Raw genomic sequence first — 21,285 nt, 5'->3', positions numbered from 1 at the left:
TTATGTGTAGTGAATTGTGTTGAGATCAAGTAACTTAATAATAGCTCTGCTTCTGACAGTGATGAAGTGAATGATGAATCTCTGTTCCCTGTTGAGATGGGCAGTCAGGTAAGTTTTAGTATGCAGTGAGCGTGTTGTGTGAGGTTGGAAAGGGAGGTAATCTGAGATTACCTGTCGATATATGATTTTGTTATATAACAATTCCTTCTCACTATTTTCCTCTCACTCTTTTGGTTTATGTATCTACCACTAATTGTTCTTTTTTTGTGTTAATTTGCTATTAAGCCCTGTCATGCTAACCCAAGAAATTAACCTTTTTCTATTGAAATGACAAAGACTTCTATTTGTGATCTAGCTAATATTATAATTCTCACATTTCATAATAAATGTACTTTACAGAGAAACTGTCAGTGTCCCATTTAGTAGTTCTTGCATTTCCTTCGAACCCCCACAGAGTCATAATTCTGGCAACAGCGGGGTGCTGCTGGTCAATAAAAACACGTTTCTGGATTCCAGGGGTCATGTTCATAAACATAAAGCATCTGAGGGCAAATTCATAAAGCTTCCAAGTGCAAAGAATTGTGATAAAACCTGCAAAAACCTAGAAATGATGTTTTTGAAATATTTCGCCTCAAGTCTAGGGAGAAACAGTTGGCAGAATGTTAAGAACAGCAAGGGTGACTTCTAAGAAATACAATTGTAAATAGTGAACAAGATAATAAAAATGCACAGAAATAAGAAAACTATTCTCCAAATAGAAGACAGAGTTAATGAAATGTTTGAGATTAGATGGCACATGGGTGTTGATGTCATTAGAGATGGCCTCCTACGTAATACTGCAAAGACAGAAATGAAAGTTATAACAAAAAATAAGCTATTCAACAACAATGCAGATGTAAAACAGTGACCTCAATGGTATTCCTCCATCCATTTGTTTTTTCTGGTTCTATTGCTGTTTGCTTTTTGTTTTGCCCTTTTTTAATTGTTGATACTACTTACCTAGAAAGAGCAGAAACACAGAAACTGATAAAGGCTCAACCATCTTTCTCCACTGAATGCCAAGTAGTTTAAGTAAACCACGTAGGCCTAAGTTTTTAAACATTTTGAAGGTTACTTTTTTCTGTTGCTTAAAATGTCAATATATATTTATGATACCACCACAAAGAAAATAAACTGATTTCTGTGATTTGCCTGTCAATTTTATGTCTCCCTATATGAGCCTATGATCACAAAGATCAGTTTTTTCTTTAAAAACAAATCCTTTCATAAAAATCTACCCCACCTCACAAAAATGTTAACCCCATTTCAATACTGAGATCAAGGTTTTAGTCCATTTCTAGAACTCCTGACTATGGATTTTATTTTTCCGGTCTGAAGTTAAGTCAGCAGTGCTCTGTAGCTGTTTCTACACACTGGCCTGGAGAATCAGTTTAGGACATTTTCCAAAGGTGCCCTTTCTTACATGAAACACAAAGAAGATATAAAAATACTATGTGTGGTTCAGCTAGCTCACAGCTTTTACTTGCTTGCAGTTAATTCCCAATTCACATCACACAGACTTTGTACTAGCTTAACTGGCAGAGTAAAGATCACTGAATGTCGGGTTGACTGAATCAGACATTTGCATTTTTAGTGCAGTTACGCTGGGTAATGTCAAGAAAAGCTCAGGGTGGCAGTGCATGTGTGAAAATGGCTTAAGAGTACTCTGATTTTTATGTTTTTTAATATATCTTCTGATGACTTCAGCAGAGTAAAGAGAAACCCCATACAAAATAAGGAAGGGCATGGCTCTTAGCCTTAGGAGCCATATACCATAACTCTTTTTCAAATTGAAATAATCCAATAACTCTAGAGGTGACAGTGTGTGCAATGCTCTACAATTGAGACTCTGTCATAATTATTTGACCAAAATGAACTCTTCCTTGAATTCAGGCTAAGTGTATAGCTACATTAAAATTCATTAAATAAAGATGGGTTTGTGGACAGTTATTAATTTTTGTAGAAAAACTCAGTTAATGCATGTGCTCCTGTGAATGAATGCATTTATGATATAGCCTAAGTGTTCTGGCTCCTGAAGAGTCGCCCCCGAGATTATGTGTTGTATAGGTTCATACAGTCTTTATTTGTTTTGGGGGCATTTTTACACTGTCAGTTTTATTTTGACATCCTAACGGAAGTGGCAACTCTCGCTACTTCCTGTCTAACGATAGAAGGACAGTTTTCTACTCCTGTGCCTTCCTATGCTGCCTCTTAAGCCAGCACAATATGTAAGTTGGCAGTAATGTTGTATTTTACCATTGTCTATTTTGCGCTAACTGCCATGAGTTGCTGATGTGATAGTTTGTACAAGTGAGTTCACCTAAAGATGTGCTTTATTAGACATTAGCCTAGACCAGGGGTCCGCAACCTTTAACACCCAAAGAGCCATTTGGACCCGGTTTCCACGCAAAAGAAAACACTGGGAGCCGCAAATACTTTTTGACATCTAAAATGAAGATAACACTGTATATATTGTTTTTTACCTTTATGCCTTGTTTGAACAACTAAGGTGTGTTGCTTATGAAATCCATGAAGTGCTACAGAGAAAATTACATTTTATTTAATAATAATAATGATAATGGATTGCATTTATATAGCGCTTTTCTAGGCACCCAAAGCGCTTTACAATTCCACTATTCATTCACTCTAACATTCACACACTGGTGGAGGCAGCTACAGTTGTAGCCACAGCTGCCCTGGGGCAGACTGACAGAAGCAAGGCTGCCATATCGCGCCATCGGCCCCTCTGGCCTCTATTTATGTAATTAACACATTTTTAAAGAAATATAACAAAAGGAAAGACAGCCGGCTGAACTAAAATGATCCATGTAGCAAACAAAAACTGTTGTGAGCCGCCACCCTTAACAATAAGTACTAAATAAGCACTTTCAATATATTAATTTCGTGACAATCGCCTTTGGGCTTTTGAAGCCTTGACCTGGCTTTTAAAAAATAATTGGAAAAAAAGCACTATGTTGCTAAAAAAAAAAAAAAAAAAAAGGAAAATAGATGTTTGCAAAATTCTGCCTAAATGTGTATTTTACCTGGTTAATGTGTGTGGCGTGGGCGTGGTCTGCAGCACCGCTGCAGGGGAGGCGGACGCACCTGAGCGGCACCCGCAATCACGCCTCGCGGCCTTAACGTCTGTGCTCTCTATGCTGTTGTTGGTATGTGTCGGGGTGTGAGCTGAAAAGCTACAGCCGGCTGTATGCGTACAACAACTGTGTGTGAAAAGTGGTCAATAAAGAGATGCTGAAAAGCATGTTCATGGAAACATCGTCGGGTCTGCCGTGATATGTTTACAATGGGACTTCTGCTCCTGAACCTCTGCGCACAGCGTCTGCAAATCGGGGCTGTACGAAGTCACTTTCATCTTTACGCAGGACTGTAAGCTGTCATCTGTGAGGCGTGAGCGGTGTTTGTTTTTAACAATAGCTGCTGACATAATGTGGATCAGAAGATCCACAATTGGCCTACCTGGGGAAGAAAGTCTCAATAAATGCACGGCGTTTCGGCGGGTATACCGGCTTCCGCGAGTGTGACGCTTATTTTGAGCGATGTTTACACATGTTAGCTCACACATGATATTTTGTGTCTTTTTTACAGTTGAAAATCCATGTCATGCATCCAATTGGAAATAAACTACCAGAAAGGAACAACAATGTGGCTTTTCTTTGTGAGACGATGGTTATCTATCTGCCTAGTTCAGTGCGAGGGCAGAATACTAAGTCATGAACACAGTCCAGCTTGTCAAAAAAAATCATTCATAAAACATGATCATTCCAGTTTACTCATCCGTGCTCCCTCTGCTTGATTCTCCATTCTTTAATAAAAGTGTCTCTCAGCAGTTTTACAATAAAACTCTCAGCTGATATCACTTACTTAGGAACCTTTAGTGTCATTTAGTTTTCTAGTGGGAAGGTAAGATCTGCTATGAATATGATATTGTAAACTGTCAATCTGCTAGCATTTAAGTAGTCATTTTAGAAGAACTAGAAAGGTCTATGCTCCAGAGGCCAGTGGGTTAGAGGCACTGTAGAGATTAGAGCTAGAAGCAAGGGAACGACTATGTCGCCATGAGTATTAAAGCCATTAGCTAGCCTATCACCTCTGCTCTCCTGTGATTAGCCCAACCACTTTTCCAACATCTTTTCTATAGACCTTCAAAAACACTTGTAGCCGTGTGCACCACTCATCATTCCCTCCTTCACTCAGTTCATTTCATAGAGTGGATTAAAAAAAACATTGCTGGTTAGACAGCGGGTGTTTTTGGCACCATGTTGTCTGAAAAAGTTACCTAGTGGAAATTTCAGAGCATAAACTGGATCTGAAAATGTGTTGGTAGTCGTAGGCTTAAGGTGGTCTGACTCAGTTTGCTAATTCTGTGGCTGTAACTGTTAATGTAGGATTGAGAGTTGTGACCATGTGGGGTACGGTCTCTACTTCCCGTGGATTTAATTTAATCATGCATAGGTTTTTCTCTCCTGCATACACACGTAAATGCATAAATACACATTCGTACATTAGTCATGTACATATAATCACCTTAGCCATGCATAAATAATATGTTCACCGTATGCATGAATCTTCTCAGCTGACAGCGTAGCTAGAAGCATGTTGTTATTATTCAGGTTAGAGGAAACAGAAGCAGCTGAAAACCAAGCATATGCCATCGGTGCTAGAAGATTCACCTTTAAATGTATTTTGTTACCAATTACAGAGAACATTTACATATAATTAGCACCGTATTCCACTCTTCAGAATACTTTAATATTATCTTCTAATATATCTATTTAAAACACTGACTGTGGGATTTATACAGTATAGCTACCTAAAGTAGACTGAACCCTGAAGTAACTCTGGTGGTGACATTTTATCTTGCAAAATTGATCCAACAACAAGTGTTTCCCTGGCCTTTTATTTTCCACACCTTCAAGTTAGAGTGAACATAGTACCTAAGATGAAAATAAAAGTATGAGAGTTACTGTAAATACCAAACAACATTTTGTTTTTCATTTTGTTTCCATGCAACTAGACTTCCAAAAATAAAACTGGCACCAGAAAAGGTAGTTTTACCTTTTCTGTGTTGTCAAAGCATAAAAAGAAAAATAATAATAAAAATCTATAAGCGAGTATGTGATCTCACCAGATGGTTATTGTTCTCAAACACTTGTGTTCAAGATGTGTCCATTTATGCTGCTGGAAAAAAAAGGTTGGCCAAAAAAGATGTACACATCATGTATGTTGTAAATCTGCTAATGTGTACATATTTGTTTGTAAGCTCGACCCCAGTGTGGGTGGATAATCCACTGATGGGGATTTTAAGTAAATAGTAAGTTTTAGTAACTTTGTTAAACTGGTCATGCAAGAGGAATTCTTTCTGTTCTGTGAGACCTGAAGTGGCACAAGATAACAGTGAAGTTCAGGGTTCAACTTGTGGTTCCATGTCGTAACTGTAAAAGTAACAGCTTATATTTCTTAGGTTTAGAAAGACTGTGACTGTGAATCAAGTCCTTGCCCACCCTGTCTGTGTAGTGAATAATGTGTGAAATCATGGATGGTTGCACTATGTGTGCAACTCTTGAATGCTGGAAATGTGGTGTCCATAAGTTTGTGGACGATGACACACTGATGCAATCTAGGAAACTTAGTTTGTATGCTACCACAGGGGTTTTTATATCAATCAAAATATGACTGAAGTGCAGACTTTAAGCTTTGATTCAAGGGGTTTAACAAAAGCAATGCATTCATTTTTAAAAATCAAAGCCATTTTATACTTAGTCCCCAAATCTTGAGAGGCTCAAATATAATAGGACAGTTAATTAACAAGCTAATCTGTACCAGGTGAGGCCTGTTCACTAATTATTTCATGATAAATTAATCAGGTCAAAGATTTGGAGTTGAATTCAATTGCTGAACTAGTCTTAAACCTGTCAAAGGGATAGGAAACAGGGTAAGAGTGGCCAAATCAATAATTTGGTACATTCTTAAAAGGAAGGAATGGACTAAATATGGAGGGTTTACAAAAAGAATTAAAACTAGTTACACTTAACTCAGGGCAGAGCAACTCAGCACTAAAACACAGCATTTGTATTTTCATTCAAGTAAAAACAATCTTTATGTATAGTATAAAAAAATACATCTGTAAATGGAGGTAAAATATATGACTGTAATTCCAAAATTGTTTATCCGGTACTTTTGTAAAAGTTCTTGAGGTAAAGCTGAAAGTTTGCACTTCAGTCACATCTTGATTGTTTAATTAAAAAAACACTGTGATGTGTCATTGTTCTGAGATACTTACTTATAGACCTAACTGTATTGTGGATCCTATAGCTAGCCCAGTGAAGCAGCAGGTAGTTCAATAAGGAGAGATCACTTGGAAGAATTGAACATGATTTATTGAGATAGATAAATTAATGTATTTGGCGATTCGACTCTGATGACCCATCGTGGTAGAACGAAATCTCAGCAATGATATGATTTAAGGCAGGACCCCCCGGACTCTAGACGCTGGCGGTGGTGAAGATGAAGACTGAGGCTTGAATGTATCTCTGAGGTGGAGACAGGGAGGAGTTGAGCTGCACAAAAGAGAGTCTAAAGGGAGAATGACAGAGAGCACCAATTAAAACCATGCAAAGCGGAGACAGATGAGTGATTATAGATCTTCTTTACTGAACGTAAGCATAAACTTAATTTAAAGAACTCAGAGAAAAGACTACAAACATCCACACCCCACTGTGTAAGCAAGGTAGCTACTATACCAAAAAATACAAAAATACTAATCTGGAATAATCTAAACATTTTTTTCTACTGGTGTTGGTTGGGCTGTTGGTCTGTTGGTGTTTAGTTATGCAATTTGAAAAACTAAACTACAACTATGTTGTTTTAAAAATTCGTAATGCCAATAAAAATGTAACAACTTTGTCTGTTACTTTTTAAATGTTGTTTTTTAAATTTGAGCCTAATACAGTAATTGTAGTTTGCGATTTTATTTACTAACTGCTGAGAAATTATACTCAAAAAAGCAGCCTATGTGCAGGTATCAAATTTGATATCTACAGAGCTTAACAGAGAAACAATAATAAGGGATTGTGTATTTCAGGGATTAGCGTACATCGTAAAGATTCACTTACTTTTGTGAAATTGATCACTGATACTCATCTGATTTACCAGATTTGTGTTTGGGTGTGAGTGCTTTGGAGATTGTTGTATTCCTCACTATGGGACTAATCAATTTAAAGCTTGTGACTGTGAATCACCAATTGGCTCTCCCTTGACAAAACATCAAGGCAGGCTGTTTAGAAATTAAAAGTGCTGCAGTCCTCTTTACTCTTTTCTCCTTCAGTTCTTCCCTTTTCACAAAGTCCACGTAGTCTTACATAGCTAAAAGCAAAGGGGATCTGAAGATCCGCCCGCTTATAGCACATTACATCTTCTATCTCTGTATTGATCACCTTGCTGCATGAGACCCCCTAATCATTTAGATGACTGGAATTTATTAGGATTAAACTGTTATCAACCAATTGCTGTGCTACACAGGCAATAATGTGGACATTCAAACACAGACGTATATGTGCACTCAAGAGAGACACGGAGAAATAGGTGGAGAGACATTAATATAGGTAGAATAATTGTTGATAACAGCATGTTAGTGCAACATTAAAATTACACTACACAGTAGTATTTTATGTTTAATTGGGTAGTCTATAAAGTTAGCTAGTCACAGAGGTTGGGATAATTGCTGTGATTGGTGAATGCATATGGAAAACATATATTAAGGTTGCTGTCTTTAGCCGTCTGCACTGATGTTATTTAGTTACATTATTTTGTCCAAAAGAAGCTGACTTCCTGTTGCATCGGCCAGTAAATAAAGTAAAACTAGTCTTGGTTACAGCATCAACTGTCTTTCACTATGATACAGTATACTAAAGAAGATTGAACAATCACACCTCATGTTCATTTTCACTGTGCTTGGCAACAGTGTACTCTCATAAAAAAATCATCCACAGTGGATGTTTGTTCAAACACTGACTGCTGGAGGGGGTCCAGCAGTCCAGGGGTTGTGCAAGCGAGTTTATGCAGAGTTTGACTGTCATAAGGGGACAGTTGGTCAGTGAAGGAGTTGTTTGACGTTTTGAGAAAAAAGGTATATTTGCGCCACATGTTTTATATATACACCGAGCAGACAAAGACGAATAGGCACATTTCTCCAAATGTCAAACTGTTCCTTCAGTGTTTTTTTTTCCGGTTTTAATGTCAGTAAAACTCAAACAGGTGTGAGTCATTCTGGGCTGAAAAAACTTTTGTACGGGTTAAAGTTGGAAGGTAAAGGTTAAAGGTACACAATGATGAAAGTATGCAAAGATATGCATACATAAATATATATTTATGCCATGTTCAGGTCACATATCAAATAGTGTAGTTAAGTGATGATATTTACAGTTTTAATGAAAAAGCCAAAAGGACCATATGAATTATTTATCCAGCAGAGATCTTGCGAGCAGTTGATCGAAATTTCTAGAGGAGAGTGCACAAAAATTGGATTAAGGAAATGCTCCCATGCAGAGTGATAGAACCAAGAACATTTTCTTCCTCTGCTTCAGCCACACACAAACGCTGAGGAGGCTGTAGCTTGTTTTCCATAATATCCCCCATGTCAGAGAGTGGATGATAATGATGGTGGCCATAATATGTTCATAACAGCGATGATAGAAGGGTCAGGATGGCTGTTTTTTTTAATCTATTGTCTTATCTACTTGCTGTTCAAGAGTAGCATCTATGTTTGAGTATTTAAGGGACTATATCTGCTTTAAGGCTACGATATTGCGCGTGTTCTTACCATCATAAGCCATGAAGATCTCTCTTTTTTACTGCATATTGGTTTATTGTGTGCATATTTCTTATATTGTATTGGTCATGACTATTGCTTTGCATTCCTCGAGTGCCCTTTTATCTGAATAAAATACCAACCTGGGACAAATAAAGCTGACACAGATACAAACCATGAATCATGAAATAGGCACTCTAACATAAATGTTATTGGCCACTCAAGTCGAAGAATAATCCATCTATTAAATCCTTGTTTTAGCTCAGTCATATTTTTCACCACATTGCTAATACAATTAAGTGGAGGAAAAATGGGGTTATGTGTTAGCAGTGTTCACTAGCACAAAGACACTAAAATTAGTTAAATGCACAAGTCAGCTGGTCAAAATTAAATTCTACCAAAATGATTTCCTTCATTCCTCTTCTTCTTATCCTACTTACAATCCCTTTGTTTGACCAGTTTCTTCTGAGCCATCTCCTTCTGCTTGGCACAAAGTCAGGACTTTAGGTACTGCATCACCCTCTGTCAGTGTGGGCGGGGGGCTGAGATCAATCACTGTGCTTCTAATGCAGTGGTTTAGCATACAAAGAGTGCTTTAAGGTTGATGCTGATGCAGTCCATAGGGAAATCATGGGATGTACTATTTTATAGGTACCTGTAGCTAGCACTTTGAGCTGTTATTTTATGTAAGCTATCCCTTCTGATTTACCTCAAGACCAGTGTAGTATTATTTTCATCACGAGAGATAAAAGTTAACCTTTTGGATGTCTTAATTATTATCTGTCAGTGGCCAATGGTTTTAAAGCAGCAGTGGGCGGCCTTAGCCTACCATAGGTCAATACCTGTCTTGTGTTTATTTCTGAAGTCCTGGCAACTCCCCAGGATTCACCGGTGATGACATTTAAATTCGTCTTGACCTTTCTCAAGATGGCCAGTGAATCAGATCATTACACCTCAAATCTCCGGTGCCTCTGTACTGATAAATTAGTTTCCCAAAATAATATTGTCATTCTTCTTATCGCCCTTGTGTTTCCTACATTTGAGAAAGTGAATTTGGTTGGTCTGTTCCTCTGGGAACAGAACCATAAGGGTAAAATGTCTAACCATAAGAAATGAGTGCTTTTCTCCTGTTGAGAAGTGTGTATGTTTCACACTGTTCATCTCTGATTGAATTAAGAGATTTTGTTTATTTGGTGCTTTACATTTTATGTATACATTTAGGCCCTTTGTGGCAGGATGAGCTTTAACCTGCCAATTATACAAAGGACTGGTTAGAAGGCTATCTATTCTCTATAGATTTCCTGTTGCTGAATACAGCTTAGATTAATCGCATCTAGCAGTTACTTGGAAACGGAAACGGGAACAGGAATGCTGACAGGCAGAGAGCATTTAACAAACAAACATATTCAAAAACCCTGCATGCATGCTCTCTCGCTCACTCACATAAGACACAGTGCATGTCAAATTGTATTTACTTGAACTGTCAGCTGCACAAAACAACAGCTGAAAATTCTCCCAGAGTACCGCGTGTGTTCAAGCTGGACATTTTAGTTTTCTTTTTGGTGCTGAAATGTTCAGGAAAGTAGTAGTAAATATGGAACTTCTTTTAGCAGCCAGCTTTTAGGAATGCACAAGCACAGGTTAAATGAAAATTAACTCCAAACCATTGACTCCGATCAGATACAGACCAGCTCAATAAATCTTTTTGCACAGTTTTTGATGCAGTTGATGAAATCATTGGGTTAATAAGAATGCTTTCCTTTTATTTGATCTTGTGTTTTTGTTTCGTGCAATTAATGGTAACTAAGTACCTTTTTGTGGGGTTCCTCAAGTATTGACGTACAGGACCACTTCACGTGGCATTTCTTTTATAACGTATTTAGATAACACACACTTTATCTGACTGTGTGTCCCCACAAAACAACTGATTTCCTTTCAAACATCCTTAAATATCCTGTTGGGCTCATTTATCTTCTCCCAAATTTTGCTAAGGTGTGACCCATTACTTGAGTGACAGAGAAAGCGATGCACAATCAAACATGCTTGAGTATTTACTTTGACTTTGCTATCTATTTTACTTAAAATATTCAGATAGACTAGCAGAGCAACTACATTCAGGCTCTGCAGTCTGAGTTCTTATCATGACCAGAAGGAGAGAACACATCATATTTTTAAGTCCCTACATTGGTTGCCTGTCAGTCTCTATTGATTTTAAAATAATTTTACTTGCTTTAAAAGAACTTTATGGCCTTGTGCCTGAACTAGTTTTCCCCCTCGAGCCAAACTGGTTCAGGTCTACTGGCACAGGTCTGTTAGTTCATCCAAAGAGCAGCACAAAAGCCTTGGAGAGGCAGTGTTTAACATTTATGCCTAGAGACACTGAATTAGACTGCTGCAGGATGTAAGAGCAACTGAAAGTGTTGACATCTTTAAAATGTAATAAACGTGTAATAAGCGTTTCTTCACTTCACTTGATTATTTTATTATGGCTCTTAATCTAGTTTTTATTACTTGATTATATGTTTTGTCATATCTTATCAATTTAATTGACTGATTGGATTTTAAAAAGTCAGGTTTGAGTCAGAGATCTCTGCATATTAATGTATTCCTGGCAACTGCTGTTCATAAAGCCTAATTAGAAAAGTGCTTTTTCTTCTCTTTTTTTCTAACAAATGATTTATTTTTGCTACTCCTCAGGATTTTCTTCAAATGGCAGGCACAGCCAGGTCATGCTATTTAGGCATTTTGCATTATGGCTTGTGTATATTGAAGATATGTCTGACATTTGTGTGGTCCATTGATTGTATGCATTCATGGGTTGCATGGGTACTGATATTTCTAACTATCTTGCAATTGTGCAGTTGTGCACAAGGTGTAAGGTAGGGCATCCTGATAATTTTGAACTTCTTTCATCATTAACCCTGGAAGAACATCCAGTGACTATCAATGATTTTTATTATTAAGCCTGTGCTGTCTTTTATTTCTGTTTATGTTACTCGTAAGCTGAAATCTACACATATTAACATAAAAGTCATATAGTGTCTACACTTGCCTAGAGGGTATTCATAAAATCACCAAGCAGATGTTACACTTTGCATATTCACCAGTTTCTCTCTGTCAACGTTCTGCTTTTAACACTTTTTAAAGTGACACATTGCAGTGAAATGTACTGCTGAAAGCAAAACAAACAAACAAACAAAAAACCCTCCACAGTCACAGATTATTTGTATTGGAAAACCATGATTAGGCACGTATAATGTGTATACTGCTATGAAAAGTTATTGACATAAGAATATCTCTCACTCTTTTTTTAAAAAAAAAAATCATTATGAAAGATAATCATTCTAAGGACAGGGATGGTCATACGCAGTAATTAATGACTGCCTAGTAAGATAAATATGTTCATCAGTAAACAGCTGCGGTTCCTAAAACATGACATGATCATCGCCTGGAGTCCATCTAATACGTCTTAATATTTCTACCTGTGTGAGTGTTTAATTTGGCATGGCACCATCAGCATGCTGCATACTGGTATGTTCACATGTGTTTGCTCTGACAGTTTATTCATTATAGCTCACTTACACATTTTTTGGAGGTGGTCACAAAGTGGCTACCACCTAGTTTGGCAGCGTGTCAGTCTTTGAAGTCAGTTAAGCGTCTGGTTATCCTGCTTGAGCCCAACATGGCTTCTCCCCACATTTCCTGAATCTGATGAAAATTCTGCGCTGTCATGGGTAATAGCACAGCTACACCCAGCTGAGCTCTCACACAGAGGGAAAGAGAAAGAGAGAGAGAAACAGAGGCAGAAACACAGGTTGTAATCACCTTCTCAAACGTCACTTGCCTTTTATGCAGTCCAGTACAACTGGCGTAGGAGGTAAGTAGGCAGATGTGCTGAGTCACATTTACATCAGGAAGATAGAAAACAACAGGACTGATCAGGAAAATACATCTTTTTAAACTTTGTGAAATATAAAACCCTAACTAAGCAAACAATTTGAGACAGTAATGCAAAGGTAGCCTAATTAAAATAGCAGTGAACTGTATCTGCTGAATCAAATTGCAAAGTAATTAGGCAGTTTAAATTAAAAGTCTTGCTATTTCTTAAGTAAGTGGCAGACCTTAACAATAATATGCAAATAAAGGTTTAGAATTAAGGTTAATGAAAGAAAAAACAGCTCTGTAATTCTTGAAAAGATAGCCCTGATTGGCTTCCAACAAATAAACCTTTTTTGCATTTCTTTTCTAGTAATGTGATACTTTGACTTCAAGATCAATAAAAGCAGTCAACGAAGTGGAGAGGCTTTAATGACATTAGGAAACTAATCAGTAACAAACATCAACAGGCCCTTTGTTTTAGCCAATCTGATATGGAGATTCTAGCAAAAGTGCAAAGTGCTATTTTACTTCTTGGCTGTCACAATATTTTGCAAGCTATAAAACCTCCCAGTCAAGCAATTTAATCAAATATGTGGCCAGGGACCTCAGTGATGGCTCTTTGGCCAATGATGTTACGGCCTCTTTGCCTTTGTTTCTGCAGGTTGAAGCCAGCCTCATCCAGGAAGAGGTACTCATGAGGTCTGGCCATCGCGTCCAACTGTAATATCCTCTGTGAAAATGTGAAAGTGCACAGGTGTTCAGAACAACAGTCAATCAGGTAGCACAGTATTGTCCAGAAGTAATGTAGGCCACTGAGCAACACAGTATGTCCACTAACTGTACTGTGAACATGGATGTATACTTACTTGCACATACTCGTAACGTAGGTCTTTGTGTCGCGCAGAGTTGTGCTCAAAGGGAACCCTATAGACCTGTTTCATCCGCGTCTTTTGGCGCCGGAGAACTCGGTCTATTGTGGCCAAGCTGACATCGTCAATGCTCTCAAAGTTGACATTATCGGCAATGACTTTGTCTCTGATCTCCCGGAGTCTGATGAGGTTGTTCCCACGAACCATATCCACAATGAGGGTTTCTTGTGCCGCTGTAAATATGGCAACCCTCCCACCTCTATGTGGCATTCTTTCAACTCTAAAGAAAGAAACATGTGTTGTCAATTGACATGTGTTACAATACAGTCACAACTGATTTGAAACCAATAGACTACTTTCACAGGTTTGTAAAACTATATTGTGACAAAGAAAGCAATCGAGTACAATACCTGTTGTGTTGTCTGAATGCCCTGATAATTGTGGCCACGGTGAACCTACTCAGGTTTGGACGGACTCTTAGTCCTGCTTCAGCCATTGTCATGCCATGGACAATGACATGGTCAATGACTGTTGCTCGCATCTCGTCCGTAATGATGGTGCGAGGTAGTCTTGCTCTCCCTCCTGGACCTTCTCCCATGTTGGCCTCCTCTTCCTCCTCGTTGGCCTGCTCCTCTTCCTCCTCTCATTTGAACTCCTCTTCCTCATTGGCCAGCTCTTCTCCCTCCTCTGCATCGACTTCCTCTTCCCCTGACTCTGCCTTCATCCATTGTGTTTGTTTGGAATCTTCAGCATGCTGTGCACTCTGAACTTGCTTTTATACATTTGGTCACAGCATTAGCAACAAGTGTCTTCAATTTTGAGTCGTTGTGTGTAATGAATGACGCCAGGTGTGTTCATTGTGTTCCAATATTGCTGACTGTGGCAAGCATGTTGCATCACATGAGCTTTCATTTGAGAATATGAGCAGAGTTCTTTTGCAACTTGTGTTTTAGCAAGGAAAGATGTGTTTAGATTTATGACAACGGAGGATTGTGTTCTGTGAATTGTGTCTTCATGTGACATGTGTTTATGATATTGGTAAATGATGGCTAGATTTAGTAAATATGTTTAGACAACTGGTCATTTGGTTTAGAGGATTGGCTTTTGTGTTTTAGCATTTGAGAAAAACTGTAAAAGATGCACTGAACCAGCATAAACAATAGTGGTGCCCTTTTTGATAAAAAATAGAGGCGGTAACTCCTATTCTTAACATTTTGAGACTTACATTTTCAAAACATTCGTATAATTTTATTTTGCATCTTCCAGTGAATGTATGCAGCCCTGGGTCAAGATGTTCTATGGCTCTGCTGGCTGGGTCAGCACTGATTTGCCGGGTAGTAAGAGCTGGGTGTGAAGCAGCTGCCTCTGTCTTTCATTGACCTATGCCTCTAATTACAGTGTGAAAATATCAGCTGTCCTCTCACGTAAATGTCGTCCTGCAGTGAGCAAAGTTTAATCGAAACAGAAGCCCTTGGCTGATATGATACAGAGGTTATGAATGCTGATGGCAATGGTGGTTTGGGTGGGGAATGTTTTGTAGAATATGGTCACATCTTTTTTGGTCATCCCAATTATGAAAACCCCCAACACATTTTCATTAAAATTATGTATGTTTAATAGCAATGACACAAAAACATTAAAACCAAATCAATAGCAAGAAATGTCATTTCCTACATATACAGCCAACTAGAAGATAACACTTTATGTTATTGTCGCTCACCGCAGAAATTCAGAAGCTTTTGCACAGCATGAAATGTGTTTGCAGTCTAAGTAAAAGCCCTCCATGTGGGAACATGTGGCCATGCTTTCAAAAGTGAGCTGTGGAACACACATTTCCTGCCAAAATTGCACAGAAAAGTTCAATGTAATACATCAAATCGGGTGTCATGTCAAAATTTACATTTAGAAAGATTTTCAGCTTGAAGATGTCTCACTTTGAGATATATTTCACTGACAGCATCTATAAATATAAATTTCTCAGTCTGTTGTATATCCCTGCGGAATATTTTTGCCTTTGCACACTCTGCAGGATTATCCTTTGATGTTACATTTCAATCAGAGTAGTGATCCTAATCCAGCAACTAATGGCCTGAGTTTCTTGACATTTGACAGCCCATAAATCAACTCAGGTCAAACAAGACCTCAGTCATGAAAGGCTTTCACTTAACATAAAGCCAACAGCCTATTTCCTGTATATTTTAAGTATATAAACATAATGTTTCTTGTTCAATAATGTTTCTTCTGCTGTGAATAGCTACAAGATTGATTGTGGCTCACACTGTATAGTAATTTCCTGTGTCTTTCGTTGTTGTTTTTAATCAACATTATCTCCCAAGAAGGTGAGGGCCATTAAAAGTTATTGAATTTGACTAATATTGTGTAAAAGGTTAAAGTCAAGATTGAGAATTTAGTGGGATATAACAGGAACCGATAACTCCTTTCACTTTTCTTTAATAATCCGTCAAACACAAGTCATCCTCCGAGATCTTTTCTTGTATTAGTCTGATCTCATTTCTTTATAGATGTTCACACACGTACCAGTTAATCTAACATTTGAAATGCTGGATGGGTAAAAATTCATTGTTCAAACATTCCCAGACAAATGTCAGCTACCTTAGTGTGCATATCTGTGCAAAGAGCACGAGGTTTATTTGTAAAATACTTGGAGTGAAATTCTTCTTTTGGCCGTGCGTTTGTGAACTGTCTCCTGACGTCTTATTATTATGGACTACATGGTAGGATTTAGGAATGAAAGAAAAATGGATCTTGCAACAGGGATGTCGCAGCTCACTCCATTACAAACACACCCCTCGCCTGTAATGGTCTCTAAAGATGTTCAAGTGTTTCTAGAAATATAACTATCATCTGCTTCACTCAGGGAAGAAGGCACAAAAAAAGAAAATGAGGAAGATTATTGGCCACTATATAGAAGTCATCATAGTAAGTGACTGAGAAACAGAAAAGAATAGTTATTTCTGCAGCAATGCTCAAAGTGTGACACACTCTTTATCTCTCAGAAAGCAGAATACTTACAGTACATACATACATACTGTACAGAAATACCCAATTTCTCAAACTGGTTCCATGGCAACGTGACTATTGCATTTCCTGAATATATTTTATTTACATAGTAAAGCATGTAGTTTTGTTTACATCTGAACAAAAAATTGCAAGTCATTTATTTTTTTTATTGATGCTGCAGCTACACCATACTACAATGAATGACAGAGAAGAAGAAAAAACCAACACCTTCTTAGTAGCTGGGGTAAGCTTACCTCACCCATGACTCTGAATTCATTAAGTGGAAGAAAATGGATAGATGGAATTCCATCTAGGATCTCTGATGAGATTTTAAAATCTTTACATTCAAAGCTCACTTCCCTGTTTCCACTCTCATTTCTTTCTCTTCTTTTTTTATCTTTCTCCCTCCATCACTCCCTTATCAGCCTCTCCCTCCCACTTTCGTTCCAGGGAAGCATGGCTTCACCTGGGGCTATGATAACATGAGGCAGAGTCATAAATGACTGCAGAGTGAGGAAGGAAATCAGCACTGGTCAAGCTTTTGGCCAGAGGGAAGGCAGTGGTTTATGTCGACTGCAACAGGGGCCAGTGGAGGTCTTATTGGCGGATGTCACTGAAGCTTGGCCTTTCTCATGAGGTGGCAGGGACAACAGAGTGTGTGCTAACCAACTAACATAGCTAATCCCCAAGATCCAAAAACACCACCCTGAGAAGGAGAAAATCATTCACATGAAAAGTGTCTCACGCTGGGCTGGCTCAGGCGAATCTACACATCTCTGTGTGTGTCAGACACTGTATGCATTTGTTGCTTGCAGAAACACTGTACACAAGGTATTAGAGCAATATCTCATTTGAACTCCTTTTTGCATGATCTGCATTGCATATAGACCATTCATTTAGGGGATTTTTTTCTCAGTTTTCCTGCCAATTGGAAATGGCACATTGCCCGAGTCTTGCACTTTTCCAATACTACAAACCCTACTGTCAGCCTGAGGGGGGTGTGACATGTGCTACCACTATGACACATGGTGCTGCCAGCTACTTCACTTGTGAGTGATGTGCTTTGCTAGGAGGATGCCCCAACCAACTAGGGGGATTCATTGCACTGACAAAGACAAGAACCATCTGTATTTTCAAGGAAGGAACAATATGTATTGGCAGTTGAGTGCAGAAACTTTACCCTAGTGCAGTGGTCCCCAACCTTTTTTGCGCCACGGACCGGTTTATGCCCGACAATATTTTCACGGACCGGCCTTTAAGGTGTCGCGGATAAATACAACAAAATAAAACTAGTACCGGTACCGAAAAAAAAGAAGATTTATTCATAACACACGTGAAAAGACCCAGGAAAACCAAGTTAATGATAAAAACGATAACAAAATAACGCTGAAAACCGATAAAAACCCTGAAAACCATACATTTCACACCCGAGCCTCAACTCTCGCGGCCCGGTACCAAACGACTCACGGACCGGTACTGGTCCAAGGCCCGGGGGTTGGGGACCGCTGCCCTAGTGCAACCTGTAAGACTCTCAGAGACATTTTTAACTCCTAAAGTTAGACTTATTATATCATGCTTCTTTGCACAGGATTATACTACCAAGTCATCCCCGTATGATAAAGTACTGTAAGTTGTTTGTCAGTGCCTTTGAAACATTGCAGTCCCATCACAACTTTGTGCCATCACAACTTTATGTCCTAAAGCTACCCTGTGGAGTTTCTGACAACTTGCAAACTGCAGTCGTTTTCAGTAGGTGTCTTGTATTTTTCTATTGCACACGCTGATAGATGAACATATGTATAAACATACAAATGTGCAATTTACATTCTACCGCTAGTGGAAATCCTTTAAGCAATTAGGTGATAGCAGTAATAAACAGAAAAGTCTTGAAATCCCAACAAAAAAGATTAAGGTTCGGATAAAAACAAACAAAAAATACAAATGATTCTGCATATTGTTATGAGTGAAGAAGTGTCTTGTTGGCACCTTTTTCTGAGAAATACTGAATATAAAACTCAACAAAGCATCTATGAATGGGGCACTTTTCATGTTTTTATTTCTACAACTTCGCTAGAGTAGCTTTGAATTCCGATCCAGAAATACAGGAGTGGACTGCAAGAACACCTACAGAAAAAAGATTATAGCAGAAACGTCTTCTACAATTTTATGCCTATTATCCGCTTTGTGCCTGAAATAATAGTGGATTTAGTCTTGCATTCGTAAACCCTATATTTAGAAAAGAAATCCTGATGTTTTCCTGTTAATAGGTCTAGTTTTTTAATTTGACCATGTCTACATGCATAAATGGATCGAGTTGCTGCCATGCAGTTGGCTCATAAGATATTTAGGTTAATGAATTGACCAGATCTTTTTAATAAAGTAGCCAGAGAATGTTACAAGATACGGTAAACCACAAAAAAGTCTGTTTTCATACACTGGGCATGTTCTGACTGTAAAAATCCAAATCAATTTTCTGTTGTTGGTGCTCCACATTAAAATATTTATTATAGTTTTTTTTTTCATTTATTAAATGTACTGTCAGTGGACAGTTTGAAGCCATCTATATTGAAAACCAACAGTATGTGTGAAATTAGCTCCTGTATGGTGACAGTACACCCTAAAGGCTGATCTCAAAAGTGACCAGTAAATCCACTTTGTTAATGCCTTGACATGAATCTCATTAATTTGTCATTGCACAGATGTATCCTATTAGCAGTGATGAGTTCATGTCTTGGACATTCACATATACTATAAGCTACAACCCATATTTGCAATAAAATATTGTGTGTAACATGCTGAAATGCTCTTAAGCAAACATAGTCTTGGATGTATTTTGTATAATGTCTCAGTTGCACTCCTGCAAGTGAAACATGTAGTACAGTCACTGCAGAGAAAGAGCTTAGTGATGTTATGTAAATTGAGATTATGAGAGCTATGAAGAAAACATAAGAGAAAGGCAAAAGAGGCATTAGAAATATCAGATTCAGTTCCTCTTTCAAGACTCAGTCTCTGCTTAATGGACTTCCCTCCACTGGAATGTAAGAGGGGGAGAATGCAGGTGTCTGTGGCTGCAGTTATGACAGTGGAGATTTTATTGTATATGTGTCTGGTATTCTAATAATGCCTTATTTCACATACACTTACTGTAGGGAAGCTGATGCAGTGATCCATCTGTTTGGCTTGGTCCTCATTTTCTCTTCTCTTCTCTTCTCTTCTCTTCTCTTCTCTTCTCTTCTCTTCTCTTCTCTTCTCTTCTCTTCTCTTCTCTTCTCTTCTCTTCTCTTCTCTTCTCTTCTCTTCTCTTCTCTTCTCTTCTCTTTGCTTTCTGTCACAGCTTTGGCTCCTGCTGAAGACAGATAACAGGAACTGGAGGTTTATATTTGCTTTATTGAGCGTTAGATTCACAAGTGTATATTCAGTGCTGATGGATGTTCCTTATGAGCCGTGCCCAGTGTGCGTGCGTCTGTATCTATACCACAGTTGGCGTGTGCATGTGTGTGCCATAATGTGTGTAGGTTGCTTAAAGTGATATGCATGGAGTATAGAAAGCTCATGGTGAAAGAAAATAAAGGCAGTGAGGAATATGTTAGTGTGGGCTATACACAGGGAAAGAGGTTCATACAGCTGATGAATATAACTGACACAAAACTGGCTTATTAGTGAGGGTTGGGTAATCTAATGATAACAATGGCAACGTGAAACAAAATTCAAATGACTGTCCTATTTCACTCTTATTACAAAAGTATCATATTGCTTGTCATTTTCATTTTGTACTTCAGCTTTTAGAAGTTTAATGATTAATAATCTTCCATGTCATTTTTCTTTACAGCATGATATTAGTACACAGTGCTGTTATCAAACTGTCCTCTTGAATGTTACCTTTCTCCTACGGGAGCAATAGATTTGGCAAAGGATAAAAAATTTTCTAAATCACTAAAATTCTGAATCACTATCGTTGAACCAAATTATTCTCTCTTTCTTTTGGCACAACACTGAGCTTTATTTAGACACAATTTGTGGATCTCATTTACTTTTCCCCCCCAAAATTCTAAGTACGTTCTTGGATCTACATGTGATAATGGCAGTAATGGTTCCTACTGATATTCATTCTTGTGTTTCTAGTATGTCCATATCTTCCATTTACTGTAATAGTAGTTGCTGGCTGCCACTATGTGAAATCAGTTATGAAATGGGTGTGGCACTGAAAACGTCCCTCCGATTGCTTTGGTTACTGGGTCACTATGAAATGAAGTGCACTTCATACTCTTTTTTCCCCCTGTTGCCAGGGAGTGGCTGATTGGTCTCTAGACCTGTGTGACTGGGCCCAACTTTCAATTGAATTGAATTCAGTTATATTTATATAGCGCCAAATCATAATCACTGTTTCCTCAAGGTGCTTTATGTTGTTAGATAAAAACCCTACAGTAATACAAAGAAAACAGAGAAAATCCCAACAACCCAAATGACCCCCTTTGAGCAAGCACTTTGGTGACAGTGAGAAGGAAACACTTCCTTTTAACAGGAAGAAACCTCCAGCAGGCTCAGGACGGGGCGGCCATCTGCCGCGACTGGTTGGGAAGAGGGGAGGAAGACAGAACAAAAGACTCGCTGTGGAAATGACTAACTAACTGCTGCACAAGGTTTTGCCTT

General features: G+C 38.3%; 2 protein-coding genes across 4 annotated transcripts in view; one reads left to right on the top strand and one right to left on the bottom strand.

Moving 5' to 3' along the window:
* grid1a (glutamate receptor, ionotropic, delta 1a) overlaps positions 1–21,285 on the top strand; it is a 260,539-nt gene that overhangs the window by 33,339 nt on the left and 205,915 nt on the right. The window lies entirely within an intron of this gene.
* On the bottom strand, positions 6,416–18,104 carry LOC146375113 (uncharacterized). The gene is made up of 3 exons (XM_084948128.1): positions 13,612–18,104; positions 12,449–13,475; positions 6,416–6,633 (listed from the first exon to the last, which is right to left on the bottom strand). The coding sequence occupies exons 1-2, from the start codon at positions 13,882–13,884 to the stop codon at positions 13,326–13,328; spliced, it is 423 nt and encodes a 140-aa protein (XP_084804254.1). The 5' UTR covers positions 13,885–18,104; the 3' UTR covers positions 6,416–6,633; positions 12,449–13,325.

Source organism: Perissodus microlepis, chromosome 13 (genome assembly GCF_051167445.1).
Source record: "Perissodus microlepis isolate ML-2025 ecotype Zambia chromosome 13, ASM5116744v1, whole genome shotgun sequence".
Classification (NCBI taxonomy): domain Eukaryota; kingdom Metazoa; phylum Chordata; class Actinopteri; order Cichliformes; family Cichlidae; genus Perissodus; species Perissodus microlepis.
This window is presented reverse-complemented; position numbering and strand designations above follow the sequence as displayed.